This window comes from Fistularia commersonii, chromosome 30 (assembly GCF_037954325.1).
Source record: "Fistularia commersonii isolate RoL2024-O1a breed Wild chromosome 30, RoL_Fcom_v1.0, whole genome shotgun sequence".
NCBI classification, from domain to species: Eukaryota; Metazoa; Chordata; class Actinopteri; order Syngnathiformes; family Fistulariidae; genus Fistularia; species Fistularia commersonii.
Window position 1 is genome coordinate 9,687,076 of NC_141313.1, and position 20,633 is coordinate 9,707,708.

Genomic DNA, 20,633 nt, shown 5'->3' on the forward strand with positions numbered 1-20,633 from the left:
TAGCAGGAAACTGAATGGGATGTGGTTATAGCACTACATAGAAGGCAATAGTGAGAACATAATAGTACATATATATGACAATAACCAAAGAAATGGAGAAAAATAGTCACCTTGCCAGTCTCCAGGCCTGAGGTGAGGGTGGCAATGCGGCCCATTACTGTACGATCACCGGTGCACACAACGATACCACGTGCTGTTCCTGAAGAAGGATAAAACATGGTGCCATCTTATTATTATTCTTAAAAATGTACACAAGGGTTCACATTTCAAAAATGATCCTAACCTGCTCTATAGGCTTGAACACATAGCTTCTCCTTAATACACACGTATTCCAAAATGTGTTTATACTTGATGTAAGAGATAAATTACAATTATGAAGAAACAAACATGAAAGGGAATTGCAATCACAGTGTGTTAGGTGACTCTTCAAAAGTGGATCATAATCAGTCTGGGACAAAGTCTCGAGCTGTGGGGCCACTGGGGACAAAAGAGTGAGATATGGAGTCCTTCTTAAATAATCTTCTTGAGACATGAGCTAAACAGGTATTAAGAATTGATGTTTTAATTTTCTACACCTTTTTGTTCCAGAAAACATGTATGTAGAGAAAAATGACTGGATAACAACAAACAGGTCCTGAGGAAAAGGTAATAAAAACATATTTCCACTAGAGGGCAGCAGACATTTTTCTGTTACCGTGTCACCTTTGAGCGTCTGCGTCTGTGTTGGTTGAGCCCCATTAACTAATCTGAGCTAACTGGGATGGACAGGTACAAGGGGATATGGCGTCCCATATCCCCCACTGGGCTTCCCAGAAAAACTAGTCATATAAATGTCACTGCTGATCCCAATGTGTATGCACAATTCCCCCAATTGCCCCTCGAGGACAAATAAAGTTTTTCTGATATCTGACAGATATCGGAAGTATTTTAATCATTTTGATATAGACTTTTATAGATAGAAGTGGACATAGAAAGGTGAAAAGCTTTCTAATCTTTCCCAGTAAATTGGATCAAGTGAATAGTATAATTGGTGTGGCTAGAGGACATGAGGAACCTACCCTCAACACAGTTGGTGGAAAAAAAGGTAATGTTGCGTGTTTCCAGGGGGTTGTCGTGGGTACAGTCAGGTGACCTTGTCTGGGGCTCCGATTCACCAGTCAGGGATGAATTGTCCACCTGGGCAAATGAGAAGTAAAACACTTTGTTTGTCTTGAAGGGCAGGAGCAACAAAGAGCAACATACTCAAGAGTACATGAGCAACTGATTAGTTTAAAACTACTCATAAAGCTAGACAGAAAAGCAACTTCTACTTGTCTATATGTGAATTTTCTCATGTGTGAGTCTTAGATTGTATGTTTTACTTTGAGTTCATAATAGATTACATATATCTTTAATTTGTAATGATGTCTGATGTGAACACTGAGTTTGTCCACCTTTACTGACTGTTTTGAGCCTAGAATTTTGTTAAACTGAGAGTTGAACTGAATCAACTTCTATGACATTAAAACAGAAGTGCCCCAGATGTCTAGATGTCAGGAGACCCACCTTGCATCCATGGGAGGAGATGATGCGAAGGTCAGCGGGGATCCTGTCACCCCCCTTCACCTCCACCAAGTCTCCTGCCACAACTTGCTCAGCATTGATCTGCATCTTCTCCCCTTCGCGGATCACAAGGGCTTGCTGAAAATATAGGCAAAGAGACTTAAAGAGACTCTGACTGGTGAAAAATGGAGTTCGACTTTTTTTTATTCAATATGATTCCATATGATCCCAATAGAGCAAGAAATGCCTGTTAAGCAAAGTCACACAACAAAGAGTGAAACCCAGTCATGTTGAAACACAGATCATAGCAGCAGCTAAAATGGGTAACCCTATCAGTAAAAAGAGGGGCACATTTATAAATGGAGAAACAAAAAAGTAGAACTAGAAACCAGACCATGTACAAAAGCAGACAGGTAACAATCTACAATCTAAATTCAAAAGGTGGTGTAACAAAATCCTCCCCCTCCAATTCACTGAGCTGATGTGTTGATAAAACTTATACTTCCTGTCACATTTTGACCAAAAATATCTTCTTCTTCCCATCGGTAAAATGTTATGAGTCTCTTAAACAATCTCTTAAAGCCAATCTAGTGCAATCTAGTATAGTTTGCTCTTTTAGGGGCAGCCATCACCAAGAAACATAACATGATAAGATATTATCCTATATTGAGTATGGAGTGTTGAGTAATCCAGTACCTGAGGAACCATGTTCTTAAATGACTCCATAATCTTGGAGCTCTTGGCTTCTTGGAAGTAGGAGAAACAGCCAGTAATAATGACAACAGCTGACAGCACAATACCCAGGTAGAGCTGCAGAGGCAACACATGAAGAGAAAAAAGAAAAATCAGACCTCCTCATGTAATGTCAAGTTTAAAAAGTTCTTGCCTCTTTCCCTAGAATGAATATAGCATGAAATGATAGAACAAAAAAAAAATCCAAGACAGTAGTTAGAGGAGTGGTAAGGAGAGAGGTAAAGCAATTATATAGGAAGCTGATGTCTCAGGTTGAAATCCTAGAATCAATATTCCAATCCTTTTATTTCAGCTGTGATGTTGGCAAGCAGCAGCATGTAATTCAGATTGGACTCAGTCACCTGGACACTTTCGATTTGTGCTGTGAGGATCAATATTAGTGTTATAGTAAGACTCATTTTAACAGACTGACTTGATCGCGCCAGGAGGTAATACACAGACTCCAAAGACTGATGTTTGAAGGTCTAATCCAGTTTATTCTGGCACCACTTTGGGTTCTGGCTCTTGGTATTACATTGGGTCTGTTTAGGTCCCTGTTGTTTTTACCCATGTTCCTTCAGCCACTGTGTTATGAATAAAGTACTTTGGCTCTTTTTGAGCAAAGCTGAGCTTTTCATTGCTGTTCAGCTGCAGCGCCAAGCAGTATTCTAAGCTTTGACGTGAAACATTGCTGACCCGTGAATGCCCTTCCCTTTGCCAGCCGTTACAAATGTCAGGAGTCACACAACCCCTGTGGCTGGTCCAAATGGATAATGGCAATATTGAATCTGTCACTGGAGAGATGGGTGGGCCAGTTATGATTCCAACAAATGGTTGACACATTTGTCACTGACACAGCCATCACCCCCAAGGAGGAGTTCCCTCCTGACTCAGCAAGTCACTCTATAAAGTGGTGTGCTGAAAGAGCAGCTATTGCTTTTCTAATACAGGATGTTCAGTGTGTGGTTTTTGATGGACAACAACAAGTAGTTATGGAGGTGTGCTGGGAAACAAGTGAACCAATCATTCCTCTTTCCCTCGATGCTCCACTTACGTTATCCCCAGCCGGCTCATCCTCAGTGGCAGCTTGAATGGCATAGGCCAGGAAGCAGAGAATGGCGCCGATCCAAAGGAGAATGGAGAACCCACCAAAGAGCTGGCGACAAAACTTCACCCACTCTGGGGTGGTTGGTGGTGGAGTAAGGGCATTTGGACCATCACGGGCCAGGTACTCCGCTGCCTTGGCATTGGTCAAACCCTGGAGGTGCGAGAAGAAAAACAAATATAAGACTAACAAGTCGTAGATGAGTTCAGGGAATAATAGAGGTAGAAAAGGGGGAAAAAATTAAATGCATTGTTTGTGACTATGAACCAAATTTATACTAAAAAGAACCTTAAATACAAAGACAGGTGTATCACCAGATATATCTGTGTAAATTGAACATCATTAAAATGGTATTTACAATGAAATTGAACAGAAACATCCTTATTACAATGAACTATTTTTCGTTGGATCCAACTTACCTGGACAATATCGGTGTTGTATTTCCGGCAAACCTCCTCAACAGACATTTTGTGTTCCGTCTACCGGGAAAAAAGATGGAGGACACGGTTAAAATTAGTCCAGTAACAATATCTAGGAGTTTTGACACAGGAAATCTGATTTGTCAGACTTTTTTTACTCAGTGATAAAAAAGGATGAATAACATCATTAATTTTTCAAAGTCAATAGTGGTCCAATATTCAACTGACACAAATGTGAGGTTGACGTGGGTGGACTGATAGGCTGTGTCTTCCCTGTACTTCTTCGATTTGTATAGGTGAGTGGCTGTATTTTAAACTACGTATAAATGTCAACAGGGTATGTCGCCCCTCCCTCCAGGTGCAGACTTTGCAGCTGCCAGCGAGTCTGCCCTAGCAGCCTTCCAGTTTATCCTGGAAGTAACTACTTGTCCTCAGTTGTCATTAACAAGCCAGATTAACTAGGTTCAGGCACAGGTGGATCAACTTGCTGGGCATTTCTGCTTGGAGCACCCCTGGTGGAGCCAGCTGCAGGGTATCTGGCTGGAAGCCACCCTTTGCTGATGTTACACTTCTTTAATTCTGGAACAAAGAGGTAGAAAATCTATGTGACAACTGATAGCATAGATTTCAGTGTAGGTACCTACAGGAGAGGAGATCCCACTGCAACACCCTTCATTTGTTCTCACACTTGACCTCAAACCACATCAGCGCTGCTCACAGTCAGCTAAAAAGATAATTGTCCCTCTTATCTCCTTTGCAGACATAGAGATTAAATTACAGCTACATCCCCTCCAGCCTAAGAATGCTGGAGGGGTGACGGGATGGACTTTCTCTGTAGTCCTCAGTCTCACAGGCGACTTCAAGAGTTTGGTGTGTCAACAGTAATAACTTTACTGTTTCAATTTTGTGTCATGAAAACTATGCAATCCCAAGAGGTGAAAAAAACAAAATATATAAAACCAACCAAAGTTAGAGAAATTTGAAGACAGTGTACATACGATTGGAACTTCCTTCTTGAGGTCATCCAAGTCCTTGCCCCCCTTCTTCTTGGGTGACTCCTTCTCATCCTTGTCCTGCGTGGTGGCCACGCGGTAGCTATCCGACCGTCCATACTAGAATGAAAACAAGATCACAGAGTTTAGTTCTGTCACTTAAATAACTGGGAAACAAAACTATATCTCAAGTCTTTGACTTATATTTTCTTCCAACCAAAATACTTATAATTTCTGATCGAATATATATTTATGTGAGTAATTAATTTAGGGAATGGCTTCTGGAAAATGCCATCTAAAAAGAATTACAACAAAATTACATGACTCCTTGTTCATCAAATTTTTAGCTGTGGTAAAGTTTGATAGAAAATGGCTTGCAGCACTATTATTAAATGATGGGCTGCACATTAATGTGAATACTTGCACATTTGCTCTCTCTCTCTCTCTCTCTCTCTCTCTCTCTCTCTCTCGCTCGCTCGCTCGCTCTCTCTCTCTCTCTCTATATATATATATATATATATACATACAGGGTTTTATTGGAGGTGACTCTTACTTGCATTTTGTAATACCCATTTCTACCTTCCATTCTTAGTCTATTGCCCATTTTGTGTAGCCGTTCAGAGCCAAAGGTTTGTTTGTACAACAGGACAGGCTCAGTGACAGCTATAGTTTTTTTCATGAAAACAAAGGAAACGACCAAATCGATAAGAAAAGGTCCCGGTCAGAATGTTGCATTACTTCCTTTCCAAGTTACCTACTATCAAGACAATTCCAAACAAGACACTCCTCTCCACGCAATTAAAATATTACCTTAGAATAACCCTAATCGAAGTCAACTAATAGCTCCTCTTAAGGAATAAGAATAGAAGGATTTTTCTGATATAAATAGGGGAATTGTGTAATGTCTAGGACGCTGCACTTTTTTTTCGTCAGACATACAGATGAGTGAAATTTGTTTCAAAGGACTACAGCTGCCAGGACAGTGTCAAATTGTGGGGGAAATGAAGGCCTAGTGGGAGGGGAAGAGAATATAAAGATTGATTGACTGTGAGAAAAGACACAACAGGAAACATGCATCCTGAGAGATTCATCATGATAAATTGCTGCTGCTCTACGTTAGCACTTGAATGTGAGTATATTGGCTTTCTGTCTAGGAGGGAACATGTTTATATGTCAGATGTGCCATGTGTCAGGTGGAGTACATCCATTGTCGAATCAAAGTAGATTCACTGATCCAGGTGATACTGGTCTTCTACTGACCAAAGTAGCTGGATTGACTTGACATTGAATGTCAATAGACCATTTGCAATGTTACTAGAATAAGGATGAAAATGTGGAGCTAACTGCTAAAGTGTAATCGTAGTGAATCATTAGGTCCATTTATTATGCAGGCTGGCGAGTGCCTGCTTACTGGTAAGCAAATTAAACAACATCAATGCAACTGCATTAGTGGAGCTTTCACTGACATGGATGAACTGAAAGATCAGACATTGTCATCCAACAACTGAGTGCCGCTTTGCTAATGGCAACCATAGTGGCTTTGAAGGAGACATCATGTCTCATCTGCATTTACAACATAAATTTGTAAATATATAATGCCAACCAACCTATCTGACACCTGAAAAAACTGACACTGTGACCGTTGCAGTCTAAGTGGCACACTTAGAAGAAAAAACAATAAATTGCAGGCTATCCACTGCAACACATTACCGACTTGCTATAGGGGTTTCAACCAGAGAATTCTCAAGTCTGTGCAAGCTTTGCTCTCATTCCAAGATATGGTGTGTGATTTACCATGGCTTAAAGACGGCTTACATAGAATTTTACATAGTTGTTGAATTGGGTATGGCACTTGCCACTGACAAATATTGGCTTAAAAGTTAATTACGATAATGTCTCTAAATTCAAACATGATAGATCTGGTTCCCTTCAAGCAATCACAATCCACAGTCAATCACCTGCCTCCAACCCACTCCTCTGCATCCTCTTCTCTCAAACCACTGATATATCAGTGAAAATAATCCGTAGAACATGTTTCTTTTGTAACCTTTTAGTGTGGTGGGATTATTTTGCCCCGTCTATTTTTATCAAAACTGTTTTGCTTGCAAGAAATACCCAAGAATACAGTCTGAGCAACTATGCTACAGGTCTAATAGGTTTGCAGGTAATACAGGATACAGGTAAGACGCTAAATAAAATGCAAAGTGTGAACCTCTCCATTTTCCTTTTATTTATTTTGCACTCCAGTGTGATTTTGGATATTCTACTGATGTTATGGGATACTGCGGCAAGCCTGTACATTGCAAAGTCTGTCACAAAAACTGAACAATGAACAAATTCTAGAAAGGCTGATGCTTACTACTTAATTACAAAAGTTAGATTCAATAGTGTATTCATGTAGGGAAAAACACAGGCATATTTTGTATACACAGTGCAAAAGACAATTCCCAATATTGTTTCACAAATCAAGCTTGAAATAATGAAACACAACATGATACAAGGGTAAAGAGATGGCAAGTAACATCAGAATAGGGCCACTCATTATGAATTTTATCTAATCTTGAATTTACCTGAGACTTGTTTCTCCTGACAGAAGTTGGTGATAATGCTGGTAATTTCTGAATCCATTATCGCCTAAACAAAATGACATTCATTTTTCTGTCTAATGTTACTGCTCTACACGACAACTGAACAGGCAGAAACTGATGATGTACAAATGAAAGCAGCAAGGCAGCTGTATCATCTGTTGATAACAGATGAAGGGACTAAAGACGGAAATTAGCCTTTGGCTATAATCTTGCATATTTACATGTACATGTTCATTAATATGTTTTGTAACTCTTTTCAAATAAACTCAAACTCAACTCAACAGGAACAGGAAACAGGTAAGCTAAGTTAGCTGCTGTCCAAGGACCACAACAAACTGAGGATGTCTATCCATTCTGGACGGGTGTTAAATCACAGATAAAATGGATTCTAAACAGAGCCTCTAATCTCAATATTAGGGGTTACAATGCACACAAAAGCATCACAGATGCTGCACAGAGACACTGACGTAGTTTCTAAACACAGAATTTTCCAGCCTAACTTGACATGCCTTTCAAATGTTTTCTAATCTATCAAGTATTTTATGATGGTGTAACGCAATGGCTAATAAAGACTGATGCTTATCTACCAACCAACAAAAAGCAAGGCTTGACATAATATGACACGATCACCACTTATGAAGGACAATAACTTTCCTTAAGATCCTGATTTAGTCTAACTGTGCAAGATGGAAGGAGAGAGCAGACTTATTTTGAGAAAGCTCTTGTTTGGTTTAGTCCTGCGAGAGAGGATTCTCATTGATTTGATGGCTGTTTTCAACTGTTAACCATTTTTCCACTCTCACTTAACCAAAATCAGGCAGGGTGATGACCTGCTCACAGCTAGCAAAACAAGCCATACCCTGCTTAAATGCAAAGGTGGGATTTTTTTTTTTATCTTTCTGTTTTTGTCCGTGTGTATTTCCCTGTATGACAGCCATTTGTGGGTGATGCCATCTGTCATGAGGTGTAGTGCTCTTGTGGCTGTCGTGTCCAGTCGGCCACCAGATTACCGCTGTTTACTACATTGGCAGATTAACCCAGTGAACAAAAATAATCCCGCAAAATCTCTTTCTCACATATTTTTGCCCCGAGTCTTTCATTCATTTCGTCCTTCTCATTCATTTTTGCACATTGTGCACCAAAATGTATCTTAAAAGTTTTAGATGTAGATTCCTGAATGTGCATAATTTTCTCAAATAACAGGCAAATACTGACAAAGCAAAAACATCCAAAAACACAAAACAAACCCTTTCTACGTCAAACAACTGATCATGGCGATGATTTGCTTTTATTACATTATTTGGTCCATAGAAATCACAAGAAGCCTCTGGAAGCCTGGAAATTTATACTTAAGTTTGATTTTTTATGGGATTTACAATTCTATTTGCACACCTACTGAAGATGAAGTGAAAAGTTCATCCGCTTCAGAAAATGACCCTTCAGTGGTACAGCATTAAACAAGGGTTACTTTCAGGTCCATAGGAGTCGCATGTGAAATTCACATAAATATCTGACATTCAAACTCAGCAGACATAGAATAGCTCTAAGATGCATTGCAAAAAATAATACTGGTACTATTTTACCACATCCTCAAAGAATGAAATATGTTAAACGGATCTGCAATTTTTTTACTTTGAATTCAACTGGATGTAGTGTTTGCTTTAAAAGCTTTAAAAACACACAGACAGGAGCCTTTTTCAATTAAAGAAAATGAGTGTGTGTGTGGGAAAGCTCTTTGGGAGTCATCATTTACGTTCATGCAAGTTGACAGACCTTCAGTGAGTGACTTGAAAGACCATGCTGTGGCAGACATGTCTCCAACCAAAGTGTCCTTACTTGCATTTGGATGTGGGAGTAGTTGAAGCTATGTCAAATGATTAACAATATTTGCAGATTTGTTTCATTTTTCAGTGACTTGTCTCTCTAAACTAATTTATTTGGTATTTTCTTTTCATCTTTGTCCATATACTCCTTTCAAAGTGTTTGATGACTAAATTAGATCAATCTACAGATTTTGCTCCCCTTGCTCATCCTTTCTGTTAATAAAGTACCTACTGCAGGCAAACCACTTAGATGCAGGCTGCAACACCTGAGGAAGTCCAGATGGTTCACACAGAGCTACAGGAAATTTGCAACTGCTGTTACAGTGCAGCCAAACCATGGTCTGATGGGGACTGGATAATAAGCGTAGTTCTACAATTGGTAACAGTCACTTACAACAACTGAAGCGCAGACATCTGGATACAGATAAATAAAGACGGATTTCTTCTGCATGGGCGGCACAGCAACACTCTGGTCAGCACTTCCACCTCATAGTAAAGGAGGTTCCTGGTTCTATCCTAACAGGCGGCCTTTCTGGTTGGGGTTTCTAGTGTCTACCTGGGTTTCCTAGTTTTCTCCCACAGTCTAAACACATGAAGTGGCTTAACTCGAGACCATATATTGCGCAGGCAAGCGTCCGGTTGTTTCTCTCCATATGTGGCCGGTCCAGGGTCAACCATGCTTCTCATCCAGTGACGGCTGGGATAGGCTCCAGTCCCCCACAACCCTTATCCTGCAGTCTGAGCTGTGTTGGAGCTGGAGCCTGAATGAGCTTTCACTGGGGGAGAGGCAAGGTGCACTCCGGTCACAGAGCCACACATAGTGATACACACAGCCTTTTGAAACCACCAAGGTTGGAATCACAAAAGTAGCCCGGTAAATATTCCAGGCTTTTAATAACATCTAAGTACCATGAGTGTTATTTAGCTTTTTTCTTTCAATGAAACCAAACTAACGCCTAAATTTTGTTGCATAGCTTCTGGTTAGGTAAAATTGCAGTTCTGTGAACTGACTTTGAGGGAACATCAACAACTGTCCATTTGTTATTTTTTGAATAATTAGCACTTGTTGGGAAGCTTTAATTACTCATGTAGCCAGGTAACCCGTCATCTTCCACTAATTTAATGTAAACACTGCACCTGTCTCTTCACTGCCCAACACCAGATGTTGGCCACAGTAAATATATAGCCCAGGAAAAACTAGCTTAACTGTGAATAAAAGGATGACACAAAAGACCATCAGACCATAACATACATATAACAAAGTGGAAATAATTTGGGTGAATATGAAATATCAATTATCCACCTTTTTATTTAGAAGATTTTCAGGAAGTACTGATCACTAGAAAATGCAATTATAGGTATTAAGAATCCCTGCAGTATAACATTGATAATATTTTACGTGACCAAAATGACACTTTAAAAACACCAGTTACAAATACTCACACTCAGCAATATTGTACGTTTTCTATTTTGTAAGTATTTACATATTTCGATATTGTTGTTCAAAACCTGCAAACCCAACACATATTTTGCATTAACATTCAATATATATTAAGCATCTATTTTTTCATAATTTAAAACTACATAAGTGTTAGTGTCACTAAACAGGTTTGGAAAAATGATCAATTATGATTTCCATGATGAGATTAGGTCTATTAGACTTTGGATACGGTTTTAAAAAATAAACTGAAGCTGTTTACGGAAAGTGATTTGTATTTTTTGTTTCCTTGAGTGTGGGTTGACTGTTTTATGTATCAGGCACAGGCAAAGGCAGGGGATACACAGGGTCTCAGTAGTATCTCTTTTGCTTTAGTAGCTCATGTGGTGCCATAGTTGACCACTGTATCGCCACACACACAAAGAATAGATTATCACACAGATCACTGGGTTGGCCGACCTAGAAAATACACACACAGTAAGAGGTCCTTCATAATCTCTCTCTCTCCACGCACCCCCTTCAGTGTATTTACATTCTCTGCCCTTCAGGCTGCCCATCTGTTTCTCCACTCTCTTTTTTGATGTATTGATTTGCACCAAGGCTCAGACAGTCTGCTGGTACAGTATTACAAAAAATACAGGACGGGGGATGCTTTTAGTGAAAGCTATTGGGATGTTTTTTTTTCCAGAGAAACATTAAATTGAAAAGAAAAATGTCATGACACAAACACATTTGAATATCCTACATATTTACGTATTTTCCTGAGGAGCATTAAATAAATGTATTGCAATAATCCAATCTGAACAGATTTTTTAGAAGAGATGAAATCATAGCAACAGCAAAACGGGGAATTTTGTTCAGGATCTCTCTACAATATTAAAAGGCTGATGTTACTCTAACTAAAATAGATCTCAAAACATCACAGATACGGGACTATCTCAAAAGGATAAAGGTGCCAAACATTGCATTTATTATTGTACTTACTCACATTTAAGATTAAGTTCATTATAAAAGATAGCACTTTACAAATATTCGACTAGAAATGAATTCCAATGGTTGAAATGTGGTTTTCTGACCAGCAGACCTGTAGTTGTCCAGCATGCCCTTTCACAAAACTCAGCAGCATGTTCAAGAGTCTAATGTTATGGAATAACTTGTTCTGTAAACTCACTTTTAACATTTCTTCCTTTTGTTATTGCGAAAACTTTTAACAGTAACGCTAGCTTATATGTGTGTTTAGAATCAAGTTTATTTATTTGTATTGTCAGTGCTGTTCTGCATGAATCACCGTGGCACCACGTCTACTAAGGTGAGACTTATTGGGCTATCTTTTGCACAATTGGCTGAGTGTAACAGCAGGATGACTAAGTAGTTAATCCTTACTACATGATGTGATGTTAAAAGTATACTATCATAATTGGATGAAAATTAGAATATAATCTACTCCACCAGAAGACATAACTTCAAAGATGAGATGTTTTATCTTTTATTTTATTTCATATTAACCTCAGTTAGTCATGTGGTTAGACTTGAGAAAAAGATACGATTACGTGTATTTTCTAGCCTTTGTTAGACTGAAACTATTGTCCTCCAGTGGCTTGATGGATGTGGGATATGAAATTTCCGAACACCATAAATCCAGTGGTTCTATTTAAATAATTGAAGTCAGTACTGTGAGCATTATAGAAGGGGGCATCTTTTAATGATGTCTTTTATGTAGCCCGGGTACTCTGCACAACCTCCGTGTGTCACACTCGTAATTAATGTTGCAGAATATAGAGAAACCTACCAGTTACCCTTGACATCCATATCGTCCCATTCATGCCCAGCGAACAGGAAGCAACACTAAAGTGACTGAACACTGCATTCCAGGAAATGCGTGTTGCAATGATTTGCATACCAGATGCAGCAGAACTGGAATGCCCTCAGTTATTTTCAGTTGTATGGATCTATGTTATTTCAAACACAGATGGAAACTAGAGAAGAGAGAGAGGCTGTGCTGATGAATTATTGACTGATCACAGCAATTATGCAACATACATTTTACTAAATTAATCGTACATTTGAAATACAAAAACCACAGGGGCATTGCAGGCCTATCTAAAATGTAATAAAGTGTAAGGACACATGAAAACTATATCACAATTAAAGTGCAGACTTTTTAACCATTACATAATTCCAAGTCACCATGCAGTGTCGCTATGCACTGCTCACTGTAGATAGTTTGAGATGTTTATTCAGGATCTACAATTTATTTCACTGCACTATGGCAAATTTAACCGTATTTTTAGTTTTGTACGCTATATTACTGGATTTGTGTATTGTGGCTCTATTGTTCAGTTTGGTTGTCGTCCTTATATGTTGGACAAGATGTAAAAATTCCTTATACATGTGAAGATACTAGGCCATTAAAGCTGATTGGGTCTGATTCAGATACTGATGAAGTCATTATTGGAACAAAGAAAGCAATAATAGTAATGTTCTATTTTTCTGTTTCCAAGGCTGAGCAGTGACCCCATAAATTCAGTCACAAACATTTCCTGGTTTGATTATCTAGCTCTTCAAGTGTTGTTGAGGAGTGGCTGCCCATAGTTTTGCTCTGCTGCACAGAACTGCTCATAGTTCATCCATGATGGTTTGAATGCATAACAAGATTGTGCTGAATGAATAACAAAATAAGGGGGCCTACTGTTCTTCTATAATCCTCAATTGGACATGATACATGCATGGATATAATGTACACATCATTATATGCTGATTTTAATGCAATTTTTTTGTTTAAAAGCTACCTTATAATTCTCAAAGACTGTCAATATTTTGGACATGACAGGTATATTATTGAAAACAAAAGCTTTCTGCTGGAGATAATATCCAAGTAGTGACACTAGTAAGTAAGTAATTTTCCTTCTAATTTTGAATCAACCTAATTAGATTATGAGGTTAACGTCGAAAACTTCCACTTAATGCCACTGGGATAAATTTCACAAACTGTGCCAACCCATCTTGATGTGAAGAGCATATGTTCAATCTTTTTGCGTCAAAAAGCTGCCACTGTTCCAATCTCTACTTTCTATGAGGCTTAGTGCATCGCTCAAACAAAAATCGCAGGCCAAGAAATGTATTTAATATCTGAACATGCACAGAGGTGTTTGATTACTGTAGCAGCTGAATTAAAAATAAAAATCATTAATCACTAACACAATAATATAATATGAATGATTCTTTAAACACCTCTTTTTCACTCCTCAATGGCAATGGTTTTACACAAGGGTTGATTCATTTGGAAATACTTGATTAACCACAAAGTAAAATTCCATCCATTATCTTTTCTTGAAAATGTCTTTTCACCCTATTTTACTTCAAAAGTAAACCTTTACAGCTCTTTGACAGCCACCTTTAACCAGCATCTTCATTCTACCAAACATCCAGGAGTTGGACTGATTCCATCCAATAAATGTGTGGCAGTGATTACACACATTGTGTGCACACCACAACAAATAACAGCAAAACAGCATGTGACAGAATTCTGCATCCATATGATGTTGGGCAACTATCACCATAAGAATCATATTTAATTCAATGTATGTAATTTAATGAATCTCTAAATCACATGCACAATGTGTTCGTCTCCCAGTCTACCTCAGTCTAATTCAAACAGTCAATGTCACTGCGCTATCAGCAGCAAGACGCCATCAGCATCGAGTTTTACTGATAACTAAACTAAATTTTACAACAACCACTGGCTCCTGATATGCAACATGGGGACCACCTATCTTTTCAGATGATAAAGATGTAGTTTTAGGTTTCGACATAGAATCCTAATAAAAAGTCAAACTCTATGTTGTTCTCTGTAGGATGGCGTAGTAAATCAAATAACAAAAATATCTTTTATGTATTTCTGAAGGTGCACCAAATTTTCTCAGTGGATGAGAGGCATAGATAGAGGCAGCTAATCATATTTAACAATGGCTCCTCCATTTTCATTGGAATGAATATTTCAAGTTTTTTTATGGGACATAAATAAAAAGTAACACTAATATCATGTTGGATCAAAACTGTTGAAAGGGGTCAATTTTTCTATCATACTGTATTTTCTTCAGCACAGGAAATGTAATTATTAGATGACAAAATAAAAGCAAGTCAGTAAAACAGAAATTGTAACTTGGGGCAATATGTGAGAGTAATACAATGATCTATTTTATCAGCTATTATTTATAGCTACTAAAATTGCCTTTTCTTAGGCTTGATAACACTGCCTTTCCTGCTTCTGATTTTTGATGCTTGTGGAAATATAGGCAATCTAAATGGAGATTTGCTGTATGTCTTGCTTAGTATCTGGGCTATCACAGCAACTTCTAGAATGACTCTAAACTTCCAAATGTCTCTCAGCTGACCACTGATGCATTCAGCAAATGTAAAAAAAGACCCACTTCACCCCAAATTATTGCCAAGGATATTATAAAGATGAGCCAAAGCAACAGTGTTACCCACATTTGGTGCTATGCATAGTAATTAACTAGAATGAAAATGTAATAGCAAGTCCATTATAAAGGTTGATTTATCTTATGAGAGACTGAACTATTGACATTTTCTTTGGCGCTGTCCTTCTCACTGAACAGGTGGGACATAAGACAGCGGAACACATTCATGTTGGGGCATTTAAACATCTGATCGCCTAAAAGAAGCCTCATCAGTCCCCTTTTGATGATCCCATCATTTACTGATCAGTTTGTGGAAGTTTAGTCTTCAGGAAGGCACTGCAGTACTTGGCCATTAAAAGTGTTTTTCAACCGAAGTTGGCGGTTAATTCACAAAAATGACATGGTACTTATATATTTCCGAAAACTGAACAGGGACTAAACCCCTCTGTGTGAGACTTCATTCTTTTTTAATAGAGGGAGGACATGGGGAAACATGTGGGGCTTCTGCGGATGTAGCGCAAACACAATATGGGTTTGTGATTGAATGGTTTTATCATCAGCACATGGTCATTGATTTGTGATTGACAACTGTAAAAATATTGGCTTTTCAAGAAATTACTTGTCTGAAATAACAAAGTATCAAGAGTGGTGAAGACCAGGGCTGAGAAAGTTGCCTTAAACTAAATCATTAAGATTTTCGACGTATCCCTCAATTATGATTAATGAATCACTAATAATTTTGATGGAGGGCTACTATGATGAGATATTCTGGCGATATTTTCAATTTTGTGCTGTGATGGAGTTTTCACACATCATCTTATAGAAATAGATCGACCAAAGATATACAACAGAAGATACTTGCTGGAGATCAGTACAGACAGCTTGTGTTTACTAACTGCTTACTGTAACATGTTATTGTTGCCAGAAGGAGAATTTTTATATATGCCTATAACACTTGATGGGCACCACATAGCTATAAGATTACTACGGAAGTATAGGACAACATGGCTTACCGCTAAACACAAAATACAAAGACAGTAGTTATAGTGTAAGCAACGCGTTGCTAATGCCAGTTCATCGATCAGCAAAATGTAGTTTATCAGTCAGCTAATATCTTTTTAATGCAATTCCTGGGACTGTAATCCAAACAAAACGTCAACTACGGAAAATATCATAGTATAGAGGATGGCTGTAGTTATTCAAAATGCTTCAAACAAACGCAGACCAACCCACCCCCGCACACACATACACACAAAGTCCATCACTCACGACACCCTGCTCTCCTTTGAGGCTTCCTTACACAGTGAATCATGGGAGAAGTGCAGATGAACTGATGCTTCTTTCTTGACTTGACCTTCTATTGTTCACTGTTAAGTTTTTTATTCTTAAATTTTTAAGTAATCCATTGCTCATTTTGTTTTCTCAACATTGCCTTTGAGTGGCTTCTAAGCATCCCCTTTTTTCCAGTGTTGCTCTTCTGCATCCCTTCCCACAGTTCACCCTTCTCAAGGTGACTTACCACAGAAGCATCTCAGTTTTCCTCCCCCTCTCAGTCTCCCTCAGTAATTTATTTTGTAATTCAGTCACAAGATCTTCGTCACTTTTTCACCAGACGAGGCTGCAGTGCCCCTCTTTCATTTCATCTATGCCCTCTGTCCTTTAGCAGACCAAACCGGAAATCGGCTCTTGCAACAATCAATTGATTGTCCCAGATCAAATGGTCCCAGTTGCCTTGCCAACTGACACTCCCTCTGGTCTTCCCCATCCCCACAAACCACAACTCATTTGAATCCCATTCAAGGTTTCCCTTGCTGAACATGGAAGTCAACACTTGCATGCGAATATGCGCGCGCACACACACACACACACACACACACACACACACACACACACACACACACACACACACACACACACACACACACACACACACACACACACACACACACACACACACACACCACAAGAACACTCCAGGTCTCCCTCTGCTTGACACAGTGGATGTGTATTTCCCCTCCGGTAATCTAATGGACAGCACAGCATCACAAACAGTGACAGAGCTGCATTCTTTTCACAACTTGACCTGAATGCTCTCTCATCCCAGCTGTGGAGCAGGGGATGGACCTCTTCCAACAAGAACTCCTTATCAGATATAAGCCACAGCACATTAGAATGCAGCTACAGTGGCAGTTTGACTACATAACTTTCAGCATTTCCAAATTTCACAAAGCAACATACTCTGTATGGACACTATGCTTTCTTCTTAGACCAGGAAGGCATCTTTACAAATGCAAAAGGGAATTTTGTGGGAATGACATAACGGAGCCTAAATTTAGTAGCGGTGGCTGAGTTTCCTTCATGACCTGACTGATCAGTCGGGTTGCATGACACTGCTGGGCAGGGAGGACACTGTGAAGGTGCTCCGTCCACTCACACAGCTCGCTTTCCTCTGGGATTAAAACGTCAATAATTTTAGAAGGTGGGAGAGTGAAAAATGTTAAGGAACGGTAGTCGGAGCAGATCTGCATTTACATTCTCACTAAACCCAGCATCAACTATGCAACCTTTTGGTAAAAGTTCACAAAATGGCCGGTGGACGATAAAAAGAGGGAGGGTAAAAAAGATAGTCTCCTTGGTTTTGATTGGAACACCCCGCCCGTCGTGCACATGGAGTTCCAACTGCATCCTCGTTGCCCATATGAAATACTAAATTCAAGAATCATCGTGCGCTGTGTTTTTTTAAGAAAACCTGTCGTATGACATGGCTGTGGCCGTGCGTTTGAGGATGAACAGTTACTGCAGTCGAACTGGAGACTGACGCGATCTTCCGCAGTCCAGTCTGCGCCTTTCGGAACCACATTTCTTTGCGTAATTGCGCACGTCGCTCAAAAGCGACGCGGCAAGTTGGGAGGCTTCTGTCGTGTCATTGTGCAGCCTGACAGATCGCATATTTCAAGAATAAAGAATTCGATAATGCGGGATGTTGGCCTCTGTAATCCACCCCATTTTTGGCGCCGGTGGACAAAGCAACACGCGTCTCGGCCACCGCCGCATATTAACAACCCAGTAAGTGCGGGATTACCGCAAACCCGGGAATAACTCCTGACGCGCCGCTTTCGCATCCTTTGGGATCATCGGCTTTTTACGGTGGGCAGATGGCTTTTATTAAAAAAAAGCTTAAAATAAATTCAGAGTAGTCATGACATGAAATGGCGTAGTTGTCAGAAGTGCTCGTCGTGCGTGAGAAGATTAACAGTGGAGATGTGGTGCCACCCCCAACCGCCAGGTCAAATTACGCCACTGTATTTCTCAATAAAACCCCTTTTCCGCTCCATTCAGGTAACACATTCCAGATAATCTTCTACCTAAAATGTAAAAGAATGGATTGCAAAGGACAGAGCTCTCGTTAGTATCCCGAGTTCAGCGGAACGTTACCACCCTGTCACACCGGATAGAGGCTGGATGCGGCGGATTGACTCATTATTCTGGCGCACATTCGTTTGCGGAAAATTGAAATCAAATAAATATCACATTATCCAGGAAACTAGCAGCCGCTGTAATATCATTTAATGTGTTATAATAAACGTATGACGTGACAGCCGACGCCGATGGGAAACATACATCTGCCAGATGTCTGTCAAGGAACAATTAGGGAGGGAATCTGACTGACAAGATAGAAAATGGCTCTTTCCAGCTGTGCGGTCCATAATGACGTTCTCAAACTACAGCAACCTTACATTTACGCATTATCACTACATTCAACATCATCCTGACATCGTTATTATCTGTGCTTCCGTGCACTTTAAGCCGTTTTCCTAACGGTCAGACGAGGGAAACGCTAAAACGTCCACAGTGAAAAGTAACGGCAGCAGTAGCAGCAGGCTACGTGTTCATGCTAATTCACGGTTGTCCTTGTATTCACGTCGGAAGAAATGTCGCTTACCCCCATCGCGGCCGCGGTCAGTCGGGTCTCCTCCGAAGATTAATCGCAATTCGGCGTGGTTTGGACCAGAATGGCTTGCTTTAAGGCGGTGAGACGGGGCAGAAAACACTTTATTCACTCGGAAAATACGACAAAAATCTCCTGCCGGCTGATAAGGCTAGCGCTATAATAAAAAATAAATCAGATAACTAGCTTAACTCAACCCCCAAAAATATTATCAGAAGATAATGGGCATAAGGTTAGTGAAGGGGTGGCGTTTCATGGAACACCGCAGCAAAGCTGCGCCAGATGAAGAACAAAAATGAATTCTGTTTTTTTTTTTAATTAAAAAATATATAATCAGCGGCAAGTGATACTTAAGCAACCGTCTCCGCGTGAGGCTCAAATGATGCCGGTGGGAAGTAGAGCCGGACAGATGACTTGATTCTGGGATGCTGTGTCCCTCCGCGCCTGCCGGATCACTGCCGGATGCAACTCCGCGAAAGAAACAAGATCCGTTTGCAGACTGAGGCTGCGTCTGTTTATGGCGTAGGAAAGAATTAATAAAACAAAAAAGCCCTCACTTTTTATTTTCTGCGATTAATATAGATAAGAAAAAAATACATACAATTCCTTATGTACTCGTTCCTTGTAAGAGAAAAAAAAACAAATCACCTGTACTTGAAATACAGTGTGATTTTAAGGGAAAATGTTTGACATATTCACGAGTCCAAGTAAAAGGGCATTAAAAGTGAATAAAGTAAAATTGTGCCTCATTTGGTCAGGCAAAATAACCTGGGTTTGGAATGTAACCATAGTTCCAGGTTTGCATTTTGAGAGCTTGAACCAAAAAACTAAACCACTGCGGTTTGTTCTAGGGATGCTGCAAGCTCCTGCCAGCAATGATTTTATAATCATCATGTGTTGATCATGTGCTCACACGAATCTGTTATAACATTAAAACTGTAGGATTCTCAATGCACTATTTTGTTGTTTATCACATCTGTTTCACATACAGTCATGAAAGCATTCTTTACTTTTCTGTTTAAACCAACAGCAATCTTTTCTGAAGGCGGTTTGGCTTTTGTCTTTTAATTGAAACACTTCATGAGCAAAGTACACATCTGCATCAGTCTCATCTGGGGGGGAGGGGGGATTCCCATCCTACAAATATTGTTCTCCTGACACAGGATCAAGCTTGGATTTGTTTGGCAGTCAATGTCAAACAGCTGTGAGAAGCAGAACACCAAGCAAAAGACATGCATTTTCTTCTGGGTCAAAGGAAGGAGATTAGACACTGGGAAATTATCCAGGACAAGAAACATGAGAAAAGAGTGGGGTCGTAAAAGGCAAGGTCATTAATAACATTTAAGTTCAGCCTCCGTTCCATCTTTAGGACAATCAATGGAATTAAAAGGCACAGATGCTCTCAAACGGGAAAGGAATCTATCGCTGATGCACCCAGTTGAAACCAGAAATTACATGGAGACAATGCGGTAACCGTGGACAGTCGGGCCAAAGCTGCGGCTTTACATTCTTTTATTTCTATTTGCACCACCTGCTGTGAAAGATTAGACAATTATACTGCTATTTTTAGTCACTGTAAAGAGCAGAATGGTTTGCAGGCTATTAATGTTGTACAGTTGCCATG

The 20,633-nt window shown here is 39.6% G+C and overlaps 1 protein-coding gene across 1 annotated transcript in view; it reads right to left on the reverse strand.

The window, feature by feature from the left end:
- atp1a3a (ATPase Na+/K+ transporting subunit alpha 3a) overlaps positions 1-19,397 on the reverse strand; it is a 30,348-nt gene extending 10,951 nt beyond the window's left edge. Inside the window, exons 1-8 of the mRNA XM_086178469.1 lie at positions 19,004-19,397; positions 4,797-4,910; positions 3,799-3,858; positions 3,329-3,532; positions 2,239-2,352; positions 1,546-1,680; positions 1,059-1,176; positions 111-199 (exon numbers count right to left, since the gene is read on the reverse strand). Coding sequence (XP_086034595.1) covers positions 111-199; positions 1,059-1,176; positions 1,546-1,680; positions 2,239-2,352; positions 3,329-3,532; positions 3,799-3,858; positions 4,797-4,910; positions 19,004-19,009 — 840 coding nt within the window. The 5' untranslated portion in view covers positions 19,010-19,397. The remainder of the gene's footprint in view (positions 1-110; positions 200-1,058; positions 1,177-1,545; positions 1,681-2,238; positions 2,353-3,328; positions 3,533-3,798; positions 3,859-4,796; positions 4,911-19,003) is intronic.
- Between the last annotated feature and the right edge of the window lie 1,236 nt (positions 19,398-20,633).